The following is a 20256-nucleotide window of genomic DNA, read 5'->3' as shown; positions in this document are numbered from 1 at the left end:
TGGAGCTACTTGCAGCTGTCTTCCACTCTTCCCTAATAGCATATTGGACAGCTTCTGACCTGAGGGGCTCATCTCTTGAGGTTGTCTCTTTTATCATTTTGGTACTGTATATAGAATTTTCTTGGCAAAGATATTGGTGTAGTTTTCCATTTCCTTCTCCAGTGGATCATATTTTGTCAGAACTCTCCACTATGACCTCTGTCTTCAGTAACCCTCCACAACATAGCTTATAATTTTATTGAGTTACACAAACCCTTCCACCATGACAAGGTAGTGGTCCAGAGTGGGATGAATTTTAGTGAAGCAAAATATTTTGTAGATTAAGCCAATCTTCTTGTATTCCAAGATTAAGGAAAAATATGTAGCCAAAATACAAAAGGAAAAACATAAATTGATGTACTCTATCTGATACCATTATCTCAAAACTGACATGTCAAGTCACATACTATATTTTATTCTCTCCAAACAATACACTCATGGCAAGTATTAGTCAATAACATTTTCAACCATTGCCAGCATATTCACGTACTAGCATGCTCTAATAACAGACAGTCTCATACACTTTTATAAAAATTAGATCATTTCATCACATACAAGAACTGGATAAAAATTATAAAACTACATATATAGTAAAGTGACTAAATTGAAGAAAAAATGAAACCTAATGTCATCAGTAATTTAGTTTTCTATGCATTTGAGAACATATATGAATTACTTTGAGTCCTGTGTCTGATTAGATGTCAATAGGACAGTCATGCAGTGCATGGTGAAGCTAGATTTATGACCACTGGGGCTACTTCTACATTAGATAACATTGAGTGAGAACAAGTGGAAAGAGCTCAAAATCTTCCATTATTGTAAAGGGAAATTCCAATCTGATCATCAAAGGAGAGTCCCAAGACAAGTACCCTTTTGAGTCACCTTTTCCTAAAACAATGCCTCTTTTTTTTCTAATGCATCTAGGCTTTCTTCACTGATCAGATAAAAAGAATTATAGTCCTTTAGAAAGCAGTAGACATTTGCAAATTGGTAGAATTTAGCAAAACTAAGTCTGAGGAAACAATGCTGCCCCATATTTTCCTCAACCATCATTATGTTCATCATTCTAATGCGGTCTAGAGGTTAGGGGTCCTGGAACCCCAAAATCATGACACCCAGGTCCTGCCTGAAAGAAGTCGACCCAAGCCTTCTTGCAGCCAAAAACAAGGTTTATTGAAGATTCCCCATATTAGCTAGACTCTTAAGGAATCTGAGCATCCATGAGCTATTGGCTAGATTCTAAGAATCAGAGCATCTTAATGGAGACAAGATGGACTTTATATACAGAAAGACTGTGGGCAAGATCTAGGAGTGGCCAAGTAGTTTGGGGTGATGGGAGGAAGGGCCTAAGGACATCTCAATGGGAGTGGCTAGTAAGCTGGGGTGAACAGAACTCCTGGAACCTGGACCTCCTGGACAAGGGAGAATGGAGCCTAGCTAGGATTAAGGGTGGGAAATGGCCAGGGGCCATTGCAAGGTAAGACAATGGAGGGGCAATTGGGTATAGCCACAATGAAAGGCCAGTTTATGGGATCATAGCCTCAGGGGAACACCAGAGACCTGGCCATGTGGGAAAGTACAGAGTCCATGAAGTAATAGAATTACCAAGGGTGGGAAATGGTCTGGGGCCAGAGTTTTTCCTTTCTGGGGCTCAGATTCCAACCCCAACAGGGCCAGAGTTTTTCCTTTCTGCTCCAATTCAACTAGGAAATTTCCCCAGAAAATTCTGATCCTCTCTTTAGAAGGAAGAGATGCATACAGTGAAACTTTATGATTTCCTATTTTATCTTCCATGTTCAGGAAAATGGAAAAAAATAATCATGCACTCAAAAATAGGAGTGAGTGGTGGTCAGATAAGTTAAATATCCTTAGGATAGATGGAAGTAAATATTTAAAACAAAGCTCCTTCTTATGCATTTTAAACTAGTCTGTCATCTCTAAATTTCTAAATAATTTCACAATTTATTCACAAAATCACTAAAGTAGCTCAAATGTAGCCATTATCTAAAACACAGCATGGTTTCTATAAGGCCTCTTGTCATTCCTAATCTTTATTTCTAAAATTCAAACAAATTAAGAAATGGCTGAAAATACAGTAAGAGAAATGCCAAGGTATTTTACTAACACTTAAAATTGTTAAATTACTTGGAAAATGCTATATAATTCACAAGAGAGAAGTTATATACATTATTTTGTCCCATGAAATGAATCTGATAAAAAATGAAATTGGCTTTTATAAATAAAATAAATTTAAATATTTCCTATTTCCTCTGTGTGCATATATGTATATGTAGGTATACACATATAATGCATTTTAGAGGCATATATATACATGTATACACACATATCTATCTCTATGTCTTTACTTGCAGAATTTGACATTTTTAATTGATAAGCTTAGAGCTTTCTTTTCTTCTAGAATGTAATACCCCTGCATCTTGTACAATTCAAGACTATGCCCATCCCTTCCACCTTTCCACCAGTCTACCCAAAGTATGCAGGAGGTGGAACAAGAAGAAATTTTACAGTACAACATTTAGTCTAATTCCCCATTGCCTCAGCCCATATACACACACACCAGGAATTCTTACAGACCAGGAAAGTGAGGGATAGGGTAAGGAAAGGGGGATGGGGTATTTTGATTACAAGACAAAAAGTATCTGTAGAAACAATTATTCTTATTATAGATCTTCAATGGATTTAGAGAAGCTGTTGGCTAGACATCCCAATGATTATTTATCACACCTTTTTTTTTTCTAAATCTATTTCTCTCTAATGATCCCTGACATTGTTGACCACATGACAGAAGAACTCTGATAAGGCAATAAATAGGGTTGGCAAAACTAAGACTGGGCCAACAATGTAGCTCTATCATTCCTTAATCTAACCTAATCTACCTTTTTAGAGGTGGCTAGGTGGTGCATTAGATAGAATACAGGACCTGAAATCAGGACAAGTTCAAATCCAGCCTTGAACATTTACTAGCTGTGAAACCCCTTGCAGGGTTGTTATTAAGATTAAATGAGACAATATTTGCAAAAGCACTTATTATCTGACACGTAGTAAGTGCTTTATACATGCTTATTCTATTCCCTTCCCTTTCTGGTACTTTGTCAATAGCATTTATATAGCACTTGAAGGCTATAAAGTGCCTTACAAATATTATTTTGTCCTTATAACCCTGGGGGGCAGATGCCATTGTTATCTCCCTTGTGCAGATGACAACTGAGGCAGAGGTTAAATGATTTGCCCTGGGTCAGACACCTAGTAAGTGTCTGAAGTTATATTTGAATTCATACTTCCTGACTTTAGGCCTAGTGCTCTATTCACTAGCTGTCTCTAAAACTGTGTTTTTAAAACACAATTAACCTATATGTCCATTGGTAAAGATTTCCTACTATATAATTAGCACACCTGAAATAATACCATAGCCAATTTCCTAAGTTTGCTTAATTTACTCAAGAAACTATATTCAGGCATTACTGCACCAGCAATACTGAAACCTTCTTGGAACACTAATACACCAAACTATGTAATCAACTATCTCCAAATAATTAGGTTTAACACATAATTGCTAATTGTATTTGCACTTGGAATTACAGAACACAGCACTTGAAACACTGTACTTAGAAAGTATAACATATAATCATCCTGGATCCAAATTTCCCCCACCCCCTGAAATAAGATCAAAATTATCTGATTCTACATTTCATAATACCGAGAAATATTACTTTCCAAATAGGTATTCTTGAGTGAATATCTTTTGTTAGAAAGCCATAATGTGAATAAAAATGTATTATTGTAGTCTATTTAAATTTAAGCCTTTCAAAAAAGAAAATGAATGCTTACTATCATTTGACATTTTACAGTCTGATACCAACTCAAATGGCCTACTGAGTGACTTGTCTATATACAAGTTTAAAAACTCATTTATAGAAGTTTAATGAAAAGTCATCTCTAGTTGTCTATTTTGAAAAGTAAAAACTGCTTTCATTTTTTCCTGTTTTTCCCCTTATCAAGTTATTAAGTTTCATAATGTCAGATCAAATGTTTGGTACTTACTTATTATTTATTTATTCCATCTATCAATTTAGCTTTCCCTCTAAAAATTCATCTATATATAGGGTTACTTAAACTTAATTAAAACTTAAAGAAAAAAGAAAAAAATCAGTTCATAATATGAAACATAATACTTGTTTTGGGCAATGTATAGAAGCCATAAATGTAGGCTTCCTATGAAGAAAATTTCCCTAACAATTAGAGATTTCCAAGAGTGGAATGGACCACTTGCAAAGTTGGTAGGTTTCCCCTCACTGCATGTCTTTCAGTTACTTGAACCAGATGTCATGTAAGGCCTTTCCAACTCTGAGATTCTTTGAATCTCTGAAGTCTGGAAAAAGTGTCTGAAACTGTGACCATCATTGTGTAACCTTCTTGATTGTCATAATTTCCTATCTAATTTGGCAAATTAACCCCAAAACTAAAATTACAAGTGCAATATAGGACCAGTTTAAGAACTTTCCTGGCAACTGAATTTGTTGATAAAATACCAGGCTACAGTTTCATATATCCACCAGCTACCATGCCCAATTAATTCCCAGTACCATGACAATTACATAAAGCAGTAGAAAAATGTAAGATTTGGAACCCAAGGATCTAGATTTGAATTTTGGCTCTGCTATCTACTAGATGTATGACTATGAGTAAATCACTTAACTTCTCTGGACTTCCCTTCATCTGAAAAATGAAGGGAAAGAGATTAGGTGACTTCTAAGGTGATAAGCTCTAAATCCATGGTCTTATGATCCTATCTGATCTGTATCATCACTGAACTGCTAACAATGTCCACATCCCTTTCTGACTTTGCCTGACTTTTCTATTCCACTAAAGAAATCAGTATGAAAAAGGTTTAAAAAAACAAAGGAATATACCAAATTCTTAACTCTATATCATTTGGGATTTAAAGCACATTTCCCTCTAGTCTTATTCCTTTTGCAAGACCACAGGGTAGGTTGTGAGTACCCGCAGCCAAAGCAAAATGATGGTATAGGGTCATTATCCTAGAGTGATTCAGGATTATTTTCACTGCATTATCAAAATAATGCCGCTAGTGTTTTTATCTTATCTATGGATAACTAGCAAGTCTAAATATTTTGTTATTTTAAACAATCCCCCATTAATACATTTTTTTCATGGGTTACAGAAATTAAACAAAATAGCTACTGGTATTCAACCTTCTGGAGATGGGCCTTTCCATACAAAATATGCTTGGACCTCAAAGCAATAGACAACGGTGTTGGGTGCCTCAAAACTTTCCTTTCATAGCATACACTATGCTGAAAAAATCTTCTAGAAACCAGGGTCAACTACATGCTACAATATTCTAATAGTATAAAACTTTTTAGAAACAAATAAAACATATCAAGCATCCCTGAGCACATAAATCATAAGGGGGTGCTTGGTGTGTTAACAAAGCTGGAAGTGCAGTGATTTACAAGGAAATACAATTCAGTATTGAGATTGTTTACAAGCTGTCACATTCCTAATTTATTTTTAGTTCAAATTTAAAATGACTCCTCTTCTACTCAATGACTGACAGAAACACGATCTTGTTTCTGAAGCCAATTCTTTCCTTCTTTTTTGGACATCATTCAGAGATCTAACAGACTTCTACAGTGTTTAAAAGCATTCATCCAAGACCACAACAAATGCTAATGATCATAAAAAGACTATATCCTGTTCATATCATTTTCATGGTTTGTCTAGCTCCAACATTATAACATATAATTTCACTGCATCTATGTAGAGTGATGTTATTTTTGTTGGCAAGAGAAAAACCTTATAGAAGGATAATTATCAAGCAGCAAACTGGAAAACTCAACAAAATAAATTAGAATTTAAAATGGGGTGAGTAGAATACATAATGAATTGCTTTTGAAAGGAGATAAAGAAAATACAAGTATAATGGTTTACCAAAGTCTTAGCATCAACCCAAAACATAAAGACTAGAATTCATTTAGATTTTTGATCACAATAGTTATCGAATTTAGTATGTGGTTAAAAAAATCAGCTAGGTGGCTCATGCATAGAGTCCTTGGCCTGGAGTCAGGAAGACATCTTCCTGAGTTTAAATATGGCCTCAGATACTTAATACTAGTGTGATCCTGGACAAGTCCCTTAATCCAGTTTGCCTCAGTTCCTCATCTATAAAATGAGCTGGAGAAGGAAATGGTAAACCACTCTAGTAATCTTTGCCAAGCAAACTCCAAATAGAGTCACACAGAGTCAGACACAACTGAAAAGAGTGAACAACAAAAATATCTTCCACGGTCGTGGTTGACCTCTCCTCCCATTGAGTCCTATTGTCTATTCCAATTCAAAGACCAACTGTCATGCTATTTACCCATTTATTTTGATTAGAAGTGATGAAAGCAATTGAAGGGTCTAGATTTAGAAATGTAAGGGAATTTTTTAGGTCATCTAGTCCCCACATTTTACAGGTGAGTAAACTGAGCCCCAGGTACTCATTTGCAGACACTCAGCCCATACTCTAACCAGAAGGCCTTATTATCTCCCTTATTTGGAGGAGAGGAGAGAAGAGGAGGGGAAGGAAAGGGAGGGGAAGGAAAAGGATGGGAAAGGAGGAGGGGAGGGGAGGAGAACATGAAATCTTACAGCTGATAGATACATTTAGACTCATGGTTTAAAGTGTTTCTGCTTCCTGTCCTAGCCTCAAATCCATATGTAAACACTTCAAACACAGCTGACTACTTATAATTGACCTTAAATTAAAATGGACCACTTAAATTAAAAGTGGGCAATTGTGGGTTCAATTAACCAAATGTATATGCTATTAGCTACAATCAGGCAATTAGTTAATTACAAACAATGCTGAAAATATGTGCAATTGGATGCACCAAATTGCTATCCACTTGTAAATAGGACATTAGCAAACTTCTTTCTTCTGAGAGCAGTTTCCAAGAAATGGTTACAACTAGAGATGTTTAAGATGTTCCTCTGAGTTGACATTAAAAAAGATTTTAAGTAATTAGGGCCTTTTGTTTTCCCAAAGATCTATATTAACTTAGGCAGAAGAAAACCTCATATGAATATAGCTTAAAATGTTTTGAAAGATTCAGATTTAGACCAGGACACACTTTACATTTTATATATGTTAACCCAACCACAAAATGGCTGTTAATTTTTATCACAGTATTATTTTAAAGGTGATTCATGAAAAAAATAATGTGAAAGCAGAATAGGTCTTTGCTTTGCCAATACCATCCACCTAACAATATGCCTATATTCATCATAAATGCATTGATATAACCCAGATACTATACATGAATTTGTGAAGGATTTGTGATATTTTGGGGTAAAGAAACTCCTTCCTTCCAGCAATGCATATTGCAACTTATCTGTGATTTAGTATATCCTACAGAATATCATTAGATACAAAAGTTAAATGACTTGACCAGACTCAAATAGCTTGTAAATCAGAGGTGGAATTCATACCCTGGTTACATACCTCTGTACTATCTACGTGACTTAGGGCACATCACTTAACTTTCTTGATCCTCAGTTTCTTACTTTGTAAAATGACAGATTTTGGCCTAGATGACCTCTAACATCCCTTTCAGATCTAGATCCATGATCTTATGAATCTTACCCAAATCTTCCTGACTCCAAGTCTAGTACCTTATCGTGCTATGTTAAGATACCTATTAGACCATATGTACAGAATGAAAATGTTATTTCATGTATGCCAGCAAAGTTCAATACATACCTATAAGGGTATCTAATAATCTAATTAGTAGAACACTCAGAAAGAATTACAAATTTGCTTCTTATCATTTCCTATAGACCAATTCACCTGACTATTCTTAAATTTCTTTGTTTATCTCTTTTTTAACACTATAAATATTATCAATTATGTCTTACCTATTTTAGGAAATAAGCATGCTCAACAATAATATGCATACTCCCTTGCAGGAAGGTACAATGTTGTATTTCAGCTTTGTATGCCTAGTGTCTAGCACAAAGTAGGCACTTAATATACATTTGTTCAATTGAATTTAACATTATTTATTCACATATTTATGTAAATTAGATTAAGACATAATAAACAAGTTCTATATAAATTAATATGTGCATATGTGCATGTTAAGGCCCATTTACAAAAATAAACCTATTTGTAAATGAGCTTCTCACTTGTGAATAGGCAGATAGGACTTGTCAAAGTGCAGCCAAAAGTTTAGTTTATAGCATAAAGTAAAAATACAACACACTACTAAAAGCATAAGATTTGAATCTAAGCTTTGCCACTTACTTTCTGTGTGATTTTGCACAAATCACTTAAGATCTCTGGATCTCAGTTTACTCTGAATAATGAAAGAGTTGGACCATTTGAACTCTGAGGTTCATTGTAACTCTAAATCTGTGACTTTAAATACACCTTCAAAGGGCCCAAAATTTAGTCACTTTAACTTTAAAATCACCCTTTTAAAAAAGTAGTATAAAAAGGCTCAAGCTTAACCAGTAATTTTTGTTTGTTTTTAACTCAGTAAGTATTTCTTAAATTGCTACATTGTTTTAAAATCTTAAATCAAGCCACTTTCTCATGAGGAGAGTCCATATACTAATTTTTTTAAAGTCAGGCATATTTGCAAACAGGTCAGTTTCTCTAAGGTCATATAAATGTGGTATGTTGAATAGTGTTCCTATGTTAACATATTTCATTGGCACCATAGTTGTTGTTGAAAGCAGAAAGGGAATTTCAGGGACCATTCTCTCAGATCTGCCATTTTATAGGTCAAGTTATTTCTATAACTGTAATATGTGAAATTCTTATTGTCACTGCTATTCCCCAGTACTTTATGAGCAAATTTAAAAAAAAAAAGGTGATCATAGAACTATCCCATGATACTGATAACCAGATGAGTACTTTAAATCAAATAAATTCATCACTAATTTATTATTATTCAATATCTTATTCAGATGTTTCAATAACTTTGAATGACTGAGGCTGAATTTTTAATTACTAACTACCTGTATCTCAGTATAGCTTCCCAAATCAGATATAAAACAATAGACTGAATATTGCAACAAAAAGGCAGAGACTAAATTACTCAGCATAAGTTCAGAGAAAATTCATTAGGGTCCTCAGTATCCAATATACAGCAGAATGCCATTAGGTAAATTGCCTCTTATTAGACCTTAAAATGATGTCAATAAGAGATGAGCATTTTACATAGACATTTAAACAAAATGTGTTATTCTTTTTCCATCATGTTATTTGCATATGAAGAGCTTTTCCAGCTGTTAAGGATATGCCAGAGTAAGAATGTGGCTAGATGTGGTAGTCCACTAACAGATAGATAGTCATATGTTGTTGCTTTGTCCCCTTAATATAAATAATTACATCTCTGAGACAAATATTGACATCAAAGTTTTCAAAATACTCATTACAGAATCTCAGAATTGGAAGGCACCTCCCACCTGAACCTGAATGAGAATCTCCACACTACACCATATCCAAGTGGTCATCCAGCATTGGCTTGAAGACCTCTTCCTAAGGCAACCCATTCAACTTGTAACAACTCTATGTGTTAAGATTTTTTTTACCCCTTAAGTCCTTCCCCTAAATCTACTTCTCTTCCTTTTCCACCCGCTGCTCCTAATTTTGCCCTAGACCTCACTCAACAAACTAAGCATCTATCATTGTTTCAAACAATCCTTATATGGCATGTTCCTGAGCTCCTTCAAACACAATGGTCATACTCCTTTGGATGTTCTTGTTTATCAATGTCCTACTTAAAATGTGTAACCCAGAACTGGGCAAAAAAATCCACATATGGTCTAAAAGTATCTTGTCTATCACTAGAATACTGATGCTGTTGTTTTATACATGCAAAATATTGCTTTCAAAATCTCCTTTAAGCATAAAACCAACTGTATGACTCTGTAATTTGTGTTATAATGAGAGAACTATGATGTTTTCTTGCTCCTTTACCAAGTTGTTAGCTTATCAGGAGGATTCCATTTAATCTGGCTCACCAAAAGACCAATGCTACAAATTACAAACTGAATAAAATTTTACATTTAAAAAATCCATAAATAAAAAACAGAACCACAAACAAGCTACTTAAACTTACCAGTGCTGTCATCATATACAACTGTGACTGTTTTCCACTTGAAAAATTGCACCAGGTCCAAAATGGCACGGCTGAGTGAGGAGAAGTCAGGGTATAGACTGACATAGAAGGAATCCTTGTTGTCTGACACTTGGTGCTTCCAGCGAGTCTGTATGTGGGGAACTCCCAGGGCATTGCAGATGGATTGCACTGCATTGGCTGATGAACTGTGAGAAGGCCCAAAGATGGCTGCTACCCCGAGAGACAGCTGATCACAGGCTGAAGAGGAGATAGAAGTCTGTCAATGATGAGAGGAGAGAAGCCAATGTGCCAGCAGATAAAGCATTAATCTCATGAGCCAAAAGGCAAAATCTTGCATTATTCTGATCATGACAATTTTTAAATATCACTTGTATTGAACTCATTTCACTTCTAGTTTTTCCATCGTTAACATTTGTCTTGTACCTGGAGATTTAAAACATCCAGACACCTGCAGCTAAATCCTCTACAAGTCACTTTGAAAGAAGGGAGGAAGAAAGAGAGTGAGCTCAACAACATCCAAATTCAGCAATACACAGGGAGAGTTTTACATTTTCATCAAATATTTATAATTTTCTAGTCCATATATATGCACAGTATATATGCAAATGTATATATAATATGTATTATGCTGTATATATGTCTATGTAGACATAGATGTGTATATATTATGCATATATATTATGTATGTTTTTTTTTCTGGGAATAGCCCTGAATTTGAAATAATATATTTACCTGAGACAATAAATTCAAAAGGGAGCAGTCAAAAAGTCGCTAACTTCACACTCTTCCACAGATACAAGTTAGCATCAATAGATACATAGTCTCAGCCATAGGGCATAGGGCAAAGGTTGAATATTAGCAACTATCCAGTAATTTTAAGAGTATGTGGATTGTCAATCCAGATATTCAGTTAACAAATGCTTATTTATTGATTATATAAATGAAAACCTTCAACAGACTGAAAAACAGCCTTTTTCTTAGTCAAGTTAAAAATAAATGGACTTCGCCAGATTTTTTACAAGATGGAAACCAAGAAAGACTTAAAATATTATAGACCAGCATGTTAACAAAAATGTCCCCAAGAAATTAGTGTAAGAATATTTCAATTAAGAAGCTGAATTTTTAGGTATTAAAAAATTCACTTAATGAAGTGATTCATATTTCCTGTTAGAAATCATATATAGAGTGAAAAGATAAAATTAAAAACTTTGGAGCTACTTATTTACTTGTCTTTAAAATATAATTGTTTGTATTCATGAATAAAGATATTTAGTGTAGCATTTGGATTATTTTACAAACTCTTCATATTCATCCATAAGTATTTATGGAGTACCCACAGAGTTCAAACACAATGCTACACTTGGCTCTTCTATTATCCTTGTCTATATCAATCCCCAATACCCAAACACTTTTAATTAGCAGAAACTCAGTATAGATGAGGTCCATGGGATGAGATTTACTTCATGGTATCTTCCCTCTTTAAGTCAGGATTGAGCTTTTATTTGTGATCAGACTAAATTCATGCAAAAACCAAGAAGGGGAATTTATTGCTAGTAAATTTTGAATTTTTGAAAAAGGTTTTGAGTGATGTCTAATATTTTGAAAATCAGATGTTTTCATCACTTGATGCTCTAGTTTCCTTAAGTATTTCCAGGATAGCATCATTTCCTCTTTGATAATATTCTAGCCTGCTTTGAGGTTGATATTTAAAGGAGAAATATTTTAAAAGATCCATTAATATTTCATCTGTACTCATACTCAGTATTCTCCAGCATTAATTGTTCTAAGCATGCTTTTACATTTACATCTCCCTAATGGAAATAATCATGAACTATGTCACTAGTCAAATTCTGCAGCCTGCCTGCGTAACCTTGATATTGCAGCTACGGGGACAAATATAACCATTTCAATGTAACCTTTAGCCTCTGGTTACAGCCCTCCAAATCTTCCATCACACAAAAGTGGTTTTGAAATATGTAAAATCATTTCACGTTTATAAAGAGATGAACTCTAAGGGCAGACAAAATGTAGGCTTTGATAAATACTAGTTGGCTGCAAACAAAAGGACACATTTTCACCTTGAGAAACATGAACCCTTTACACAAGCTTCCATTAATGCTAATAAGCATAGTTTGAAGAAACTGTCTGGACCAACACAAGAATATATAAATAGCAATGCATACTTTCATTTAAGAGATTCTATTCCATCACAAGTTTATGAAGTATCTTAAAAGTAGCCACTTCAAAAAGCCAAAATCCATATAAAAATTCTTTTGAACTAAGCAATATTACAATAGTCTATTTCCTCCAGAAGTGTTTATTACCTTAATATTTGTCAGTAGAAGGTAAAGTCTACCTAGTTACTTAATGAAATAGCAATATTGAAGCTCAGGTTTATTACTCAGTATTTTTACAATATAGTAGATAGAATGCTGGGCCTATGGTCAAGAAGAAATGGGTTCAAATTTCCCAGCTGATACTTAGCTGTGTGACCATAAATAAGACACAACCTCTCTTAGCCAATATTATCATGTCTAAATTGAGGATAGTAAGATCTTTAATAGCCATCTACCCCACATACCTCATATTGACCTATATGATTAGTCATGAGATTAGAATGACATAATGTACGTAAAACACTTTGCAAACTTCAAAGACCTATAAAAATGTGATTCTAATAATTAAATAAGCTAAAAATGTGAACTCTTTTCTATTCTTTTATATTTAGAAGTACAGATTAAATAGAATTAGGGATTTGGAAAGGGACTAGACCTGTGATTTCACTGGTACAAGGAATTCCCAGGTGAGGAAACTCCCTCTGTCAAAACAAGTTAATACCTTCTATGCATCTGAGGGTCTTGGATAGTTACCTAGAGTACTGAGAATGACTTGCCCAGGGCCAAATAGTTAATATATACTAGGGGTGGGACTTGAACCTAGGTCCCCTTAGGTCCAAGGCCATTTCTCACTCCATCCCATTCCTGATGTGTTTTTTTTTTCTCTTTTCACAAAATAAAGCCTTAAAACATGAAATTCAAATACAATGATACTATTTACTTCAATACTTCAGGAATCTATTATTTTATTAATGTGAGTATTCCCTCCACCAACACAGATTACAGCCTTTCTTTATCTGTATAAACGTTCTCTGGTGGTTGCTATGGCTCCCAAAAAATCACCCTGCAGCCAACCTCAAGATAAAGCTCACTGAATCTAAGTAGCTAGTCCTCCTTGGACATTAGACATGATCAGTTACCCGCTCTAAATTCAAAACCTGCCCAGCAAAATAGAACTTGTCATAACTTACACTCTTCTGACAGCATTTAGGGACCCAAAATTACTACTATATCCCAATATGGCTTTAGAGATGGAAATTAGTAGAGCATTATAATAATAGCTCACATTTTATAGAGTACTTTATGTTTGACAAAGAACTTTTTCATAACAAACTTGTGAATAATGCAGACACATAAAATGTTCCATACAGATGCATAAACTGTTTCTTACTCCTTGCATATTCTTAACTTTCACTGCACCATATTAATTCACCATAGTGTCCACTTCTATTAATATAAAGAAAAACCAAATAAGTTTTATTTGGACATGAAAGATACATACTTAAGGTTTGGCTTTTTGTTTGTTTGTTTTAAAGATTCCTCTTAAAGTTTCAAGGATATCATGGAATTTTTAGCTTTCTCAACTTTACAAAATCACTTGGAACAAGAGATTCTTGGTGGGAAAACAGCTAAATTAAGATCATAGTAGCAATATAATTGGTTTTGGAAAAAACAACCCGTAAAGAACAGAGTTGAGGATATAATAGCTCACATTTACAAAGTGCTTGACAGTTTGAAAAGAATTCACAAGCTCTTGAAAAGATAGTTTTGGTATTTCAGAGGCTTTGGGAAAAAAGGAGATAAACGAAGACAGAAACATTTCAATACATGTATTATTAGTCAAATGGAAAGTATAAATTTAATTACAATGCAGTTAACTTGTATATTTCAATCAACTCTTTTGAGGAAGAACTTTTTGTGATCAGGTTTAGTCCCACGTTAGTTTTTGATTTGTTGCTGTTGTTATTTTAATAAATTATACAGTCATAGAAATATTCCTTTAGTCCTTAAATTAAGTTGGTTTCAAAAGTTTATCAATCTACATCACTTAGGCCAGTGATTGAATTAGAATGTTGCTGCTCTGTGTCGTGCAAAGAGATCTTTAATAAAGATCAAAATAGTCTATATTCTTAAGGAGTTACCCACAGAGCAGAGTTAAGAAAACTGTTAGGCACAGTTATAGACTTTAGTTCTAGGAAAAACACAAAAGTCAAAAACAAAGTATGCCAAGTTACCTTTCTTGGATGCTTCAAAACTATCATAGAGATTTATCTTTTGAGTGTCATAGGTGAGGGTGGTATTGGGTAGTAAGGTTCTATTTCTGTTGATTGTGTTCACAGCAAATCTGAAGGCTAATTCCTCAGCTCCCATTGGGCCAGATTCCACATATTCAAAAATACCACCTGTTAACAAAAAAAGAATGAGTAATCAACTTTTACAATAAGGCAAGGGAAATACATAGATATTTTAGTTTCTATTAAATATCTTTAAGTTATGCTACTAAATGTTAGCATATTCCCCTAAAAATTGACATTTGATTTATAATTATGGTCTAAATGATAAGTATATACTGCCAAAATTACCAAAATACTATAGAATATTAAAAGTATTATTTTTGTCAGCCTTAATAATTACTATTATGATGATTATGACACATATATAACACTTTAAAGTATTTTTAAACTATTTTACCCATGACCTAAGTAAATGTGTGTATATAGATTTTGCTGAGTAACTAAAATCTGACATAGAAATGATTGATATAAAATTCATACCAATGACAAAACAGGGAAGATAACTATTCCCCACTTGTATAAAACTATAATGAAATTTACAGTAAAGTATCTCCAATAATTTAAAATTGACAGTAATTTGGCATAGTGCACAATTCTTAGGAAATTAAAAGTTTGAAAATTAATTTTTAAGTAAATTTCAGTGTTCTGTTTAAAAAATGAAAATAATAATATTAACTTCAAAGCAAAAAAATAAAAAAAAATTAAAGTGTCAATCAGTCTTCAATGTTTGAAGATTTTAACAATGTAATTTTTTAATGCTAAAAGTCTACTGTGTGTGTCACACATTACTGTGTAAAGTAGATCCAAGAATTATTTCATTAACTGACTTTACATTCCTGGATAGTACTCATTTATATATTGGTCATATAGTTTATTGCAAAGGTCCATTCCTTAAAATCTGTCCCATGACACATACTTTCCACTAAGTCAGAATGACTGTCACCACATTATTTAATTCAATTAAATAACTATTAAGTTCTGAGTATACGCAAGACATTGTCCTAGGGCTCTGGGGCCATGTGTTCTCTTGAAGAAGCTTACATTTTGGGGTAGAGAGGAGAGAGGATACAGATAAATGGATACAAAATAAATATAGTCATCTCATTAGCTCCCATGAATTCAATTACAATCTCTATGCTGGTGGTTCTCAGCTTTATCCAGCCCTAACCTCTCTCCTGACCTCCAGTCTAGCATCTCCAATTATTTACTGAACATCCCAATCTGGTGTCGCATGGACATTTTAAAATCAAGATGTTCAAAACAGATCTTATTATCTTTCCCCTAAAGCTTTCCCCTCTCCCTAAATTCCCTATTACTATCCAGAGTCTAATCACCCTCAACCTTGGCATCATCCTCAATGCCTCACTTTCTCTTATTCCCACCACTGTAATCCAATCAGTTTCTAAGTCCTGTCATTTCTGTCTTCATAACATCGCTGTCAAACATCCCATTCCCTCTGACCCTGCCATCTACCTGATACAGGACCTCATCTCCCTACACTTGGACTATTTCAATGGCCTATAGTTAGTCTCCTTGTTTCAATTCTTTCTTCACTGCAATCCATCCTCCACTTGGCTGCTTAATTTAAGCATAGATTTGACACTACTCCCGATCCCATTTCATGATTCCTGTGGCTCTCTATTACCTCCAGGATCAAATATAAAATCCTGTTTGGCTTTTAAAGTCCTTCATAACCTGGAACCTTCCAGTCTTCTTACACCTTATTCCCCAACCCATACTCTGTAATCCAGTGACACTGGCCTCCTTGTTGTTCCTCCCAAAAGACACTACATCTCTCCCCAACTCAATGGATGTTTCCTACGCCTGGAATTCTCTCCTTCTTCATCTCTATTTCCTGGTTTCTCTTTCTTCCTCCAAACTAAAGCTAAAATCCCACCTTTTACAAGAAACCTTCCACAACTCCACTTAATGCTCCCCTAGAAGCAGTGCTTGACCACACCCTCCTTCCTTTGATCCTTCCTTCCTTGTTGTTCAGAACTATGAATGATCAGGTATCTCACTGTACCATTTGTGATCATCTCAGTCCTTTAAAGTAGGTTTCTGAGCAGTTATTTATTCCATTTTCATTTGTGTGTTTGGTGAGCTAACAATACATGATCTTTGTGCATGCTGCTAGCCATGACACTTTTCCAGCTGAATAGTCTTATTTCATTGTGTTAACTTCTACATTCATAATTTAAATATAGAAATCCAGATTAAAATGTCTATCTGGAGCCTGAATGTAAAAGGAGCACTTAGAAATTTCCTTTTCTGCACTTATAATCTAGAGCATATATGTCTTTCCTCTGTTGATTATCACATAAAACACACATACATAAGTATATATAGTTTATATGTAATCATTTACATACTATCTCCCCCATAAGATTGTGAGCTCCTTGAGAGCAGGGACTGTTTTTTGCCTTTCTTTGTATAGTTAGCACAGTGCTAGGTACATAGTATATGCTTAATAAAGGTTTATTGACTATTGATTGTACAAGCTCCCAATATTCCTCTCTTCTGAGCCTGAAAAAGTCTCCTAGGGAAGTTATACTCTGTTATACTCAGTAACAGTTGTACAGGTACCATTGGACAAATTCCAATTCCCCTACCTTTGCCACAAATACATACCCTTTGCCACAAATCACCTCCTAGCTTTGGCAAGTGCCCACCTCTAGTTCTAGAACCATGGAAATCAAATTGCCATTGCTCCTAGATTGGGTATGTCAATCTATTGCCTTATGGTCCCATTCACCACCCCTGAAACTTTTAGAATTAAAGAGTCCCTACCTGGTCACCATTCTGTGTTGCTTCCTCCAATAAGAATGTAAGCTCTTCTTGAGCAGAGATTGCTTTTACTATTTTTTTTTTACATCTTTATCTCCAATCCTGCACTATGCTTGTCACATAACACTTAACAGTTTTTTTTAATTAACAATTTCCTTCTCGTATATTCCATATTTCTTGTATTTTTAGCAATTTCCCAAAACATATCACTGATGATATTGCTTCTCAACTTTTTTGCAACCACTAAACTAAATTGATATTCTACTTCATATAAAATACAGAAGTCTCATTTTTCACAAATAGGGTCTTTCAAACAGTAGTAAGATTTATTTATGTAACATAGAGAACTCTTTATTCACAACTAACCAAAACAAAGGATTTTTGGTATACTGTTGCAAAACAAGTATATTGATCTTTCTTCTTAATATGGACTAAGCCAAAAGTATCATATTTGTTCATGGCAGCTGACATCTTTATCCATTCATATTTAGAAATATTTGGATCTTTAAAAGAAAGTGAAAATTGCTCCTACAATCATGTAAAATGATTAATAAGTCCTTTCTTCTATTTTATTTGCTAAGCAGGTATTTTTAATTGGGAAATACATCAAAACATAATTTTATAAATTTATCTATGGTTCTCACTTTTTCATAAATGCAACCACTTTATAGATAAGAGAACAAATGTGATGCTGCACTGATTTAGAAAATTCAGTTTTTTCAAATATATTCACTAAATATGCATTTTGGAAGGAAGTTTTTATTAAGAAATATATTTGCTTCATCTTTATTATCACTAAGAAAAATAGCAATTTCTTCTTTTATCCTAAACACCTTTATATTTTAGCATGAGAAATTCAGTAGTTTTCACGATAGCATAGAAGTGCCTTGTGCTCTGTACCTATATCCCCATAATTTTTACAAACAGCATTCCTCTTTAATGAACTATGTGGTTTTTAAAATAAAGTTGATTATTCTCCTAACAATTTGAGAAAACATCTATAGCTTCTCACTCATATTTCTTGTTACAAGTAATTATCTAGTGAAGCATACAACATATACCAATTGCATAAGGGGTCATATTTTAACTGGTAATTTGTAGAACTGTATTCAGTTCTGAACATCAATTGAGCGCCATCCCTTTTTACAGTTTTCATTATAAAATTAATTATATTGAAAGTTTCTCTTGATATAGCATCACCATCAATAGATTTGCAATGTAAGAAATCTTTTCTAAAAATTTTCCATATCACAGCATGCATATGTAATCAAATGAGAATCTTTAAGTCTGTTGCATCTACTTGCAATACAAAATAGAAAGATTTTGCTTTTTCAGGTATTACATAGAGTCCTCTGACATATGGTCAATTGTGATTCCTGTTGCATTATCTGCAAATGCAACCAGTAAAAGCTGCTTTACACATGCTTCACCATGCCTCCATTCAACTCTAGCAATAGCTGCAGATTATTAACTTTCTTCCTATCTGATGAGGATTTTTAAATGTGTCGATTTTATATGTAAACTTGCACTATGCAAGTTAAACTTCCAATGCCACAATCATGGTTTGTGGGAAAATGTTCTTTTGCTTAATAAAAGCATCTAATTTCCACTTCAAAGTCTACCTTGCCAACATGTTCAAAATACTTTTGTTTCATGCTGTATTCAGCTAAAGTATTCATATATAGCAAATACAGTGCTATTTCCTCTATTAATAGTAGTACTTGTGAATCCTAATAATACAATGTATCATGTTTTCTGAATTAGGGATTTTTGTGTTTCTGCTATTTAAATTCTTTTGTTTTGCTTGTACTAGTTCCAGGTGCTCAAGAAGACTTTCCTTACAGATCCGTTCCTCATTTTAAGGGATATTATTTTCAACTTTTGTATTAGAAAATACACTTAAGACAATTTTCATTTAATTGCCTAACATTCCAAATGTGTACCTATAAACATTCTTGAGTAATTGAAATTTATTAAACATTTCCTTTTCTTTAATCAGCTTGCTATACCATACTTACCAACTTCCACAGAAAGACTTTTTTTTAAAACTTAAATTTACATACTTCACATTCATAAGCACTCAAGGAAACAATCTATTATGAGACTAAACTGACAGTGATGGTGGCCAATTTCATATATATATATATATATAAAATTTGTGCATACTGTATTTAGTAATTAAATAGTCGCCGCACTGCATTCACTGGCAGAATGAATTGGTCATTTGGTTCACTTTTGCTAAATTTTATTTCAACTTGGCTTTTGTTGAAAAAAAAATGTATTTATGTGGGAATTGAACTTAATATCTCGTGTTTGTCCATTGCTTCTTCCTCTCCTCCCTTCCCACCTTCCCCATTCCCTAGCTCCCAGGCACAGGGGTACACCAGGATACACTTTCGCTTTGAAAAACACTGATGTAGGGTCAAGAACATTTAGACAGATTTGGCAGAGCAGATTTGGTTCTGAAACAGAATCATTGCTTTGAAAGCTCTAAACTATTCCCCTTTTTGTAGGCTAATTGCTCGCATAGGAATTTAAGGTTTCATTTTGCACATCATAATGCCTTGAGGTAGGTAGCATAAATTTGATTATCCTCATTTTACAGATGAGGAACCGAGGCTTAGAGAAATTAAACAACTTGATAACAGCCACACTGCTGGGAATATCAAACCTGGAACCTAATCTCTTGACTGTAGGTTCAGGAATTTTTATGCTGCGCCAGGCACAATTCTATGTTGTTACTTTACTCCTTTAAAACTTAGTTGCAAATAATATATCCTTCAAATGTCTGTTTTATTTACAAATGGATAAAATAAGGGGAGGCTTCTGTGGTTGTTGTCCTTT

The 20256-nt window shown here is 34.0% G+C and overlaps 1 protein-coding gene across 1 annotated transcript in view; it reads right to left on the bottom strand.

The window, feature by feature from the left end:
• The window catches only part of GRIK2 (glutamate ionotropic receptor kainate type subunit 2), a 790978-nt gene that overhangs the window by 506103 nt on the left and 264619 nt on the right, over positions 1-20256 (bottom strand). The window contains exons 2-3 of the mRNA XM_027855426.1: positions 14566-14733; positions 10194-10451 (exon numbers count right to left, since the gene is read on the bottom strand). Of these exons, the coding sequence (XP_027711227.1) occupies positions 10194-10451; positions 14566-14733 (426 nt within the window). The remainder of the gene's footprint in view (positions 1-10193; positions 10452-14565; positions 14734-20256) is intronic.

Source organism: Vombatus ursinus, unplaced genomic scaffold (genome assembly GCF_900497805.2).
Source record: "Vombatus ursinus unplaced genomic scaffold, bare-nosed wombat genome assembly UNPS02000582.1, whole genome shotgun sequence".
NCBI classification, from domain to species: Eukaryota; Metazoa; Chordata; class Mammalia; order Diprotodontia; family Vombatidae; genus Vombatus; species Vombatus ursinus.
Note: the sequence above shows the minus strand (reverse complement) of the source record. Positions and strands in the feature narration are given on the sequence as shown.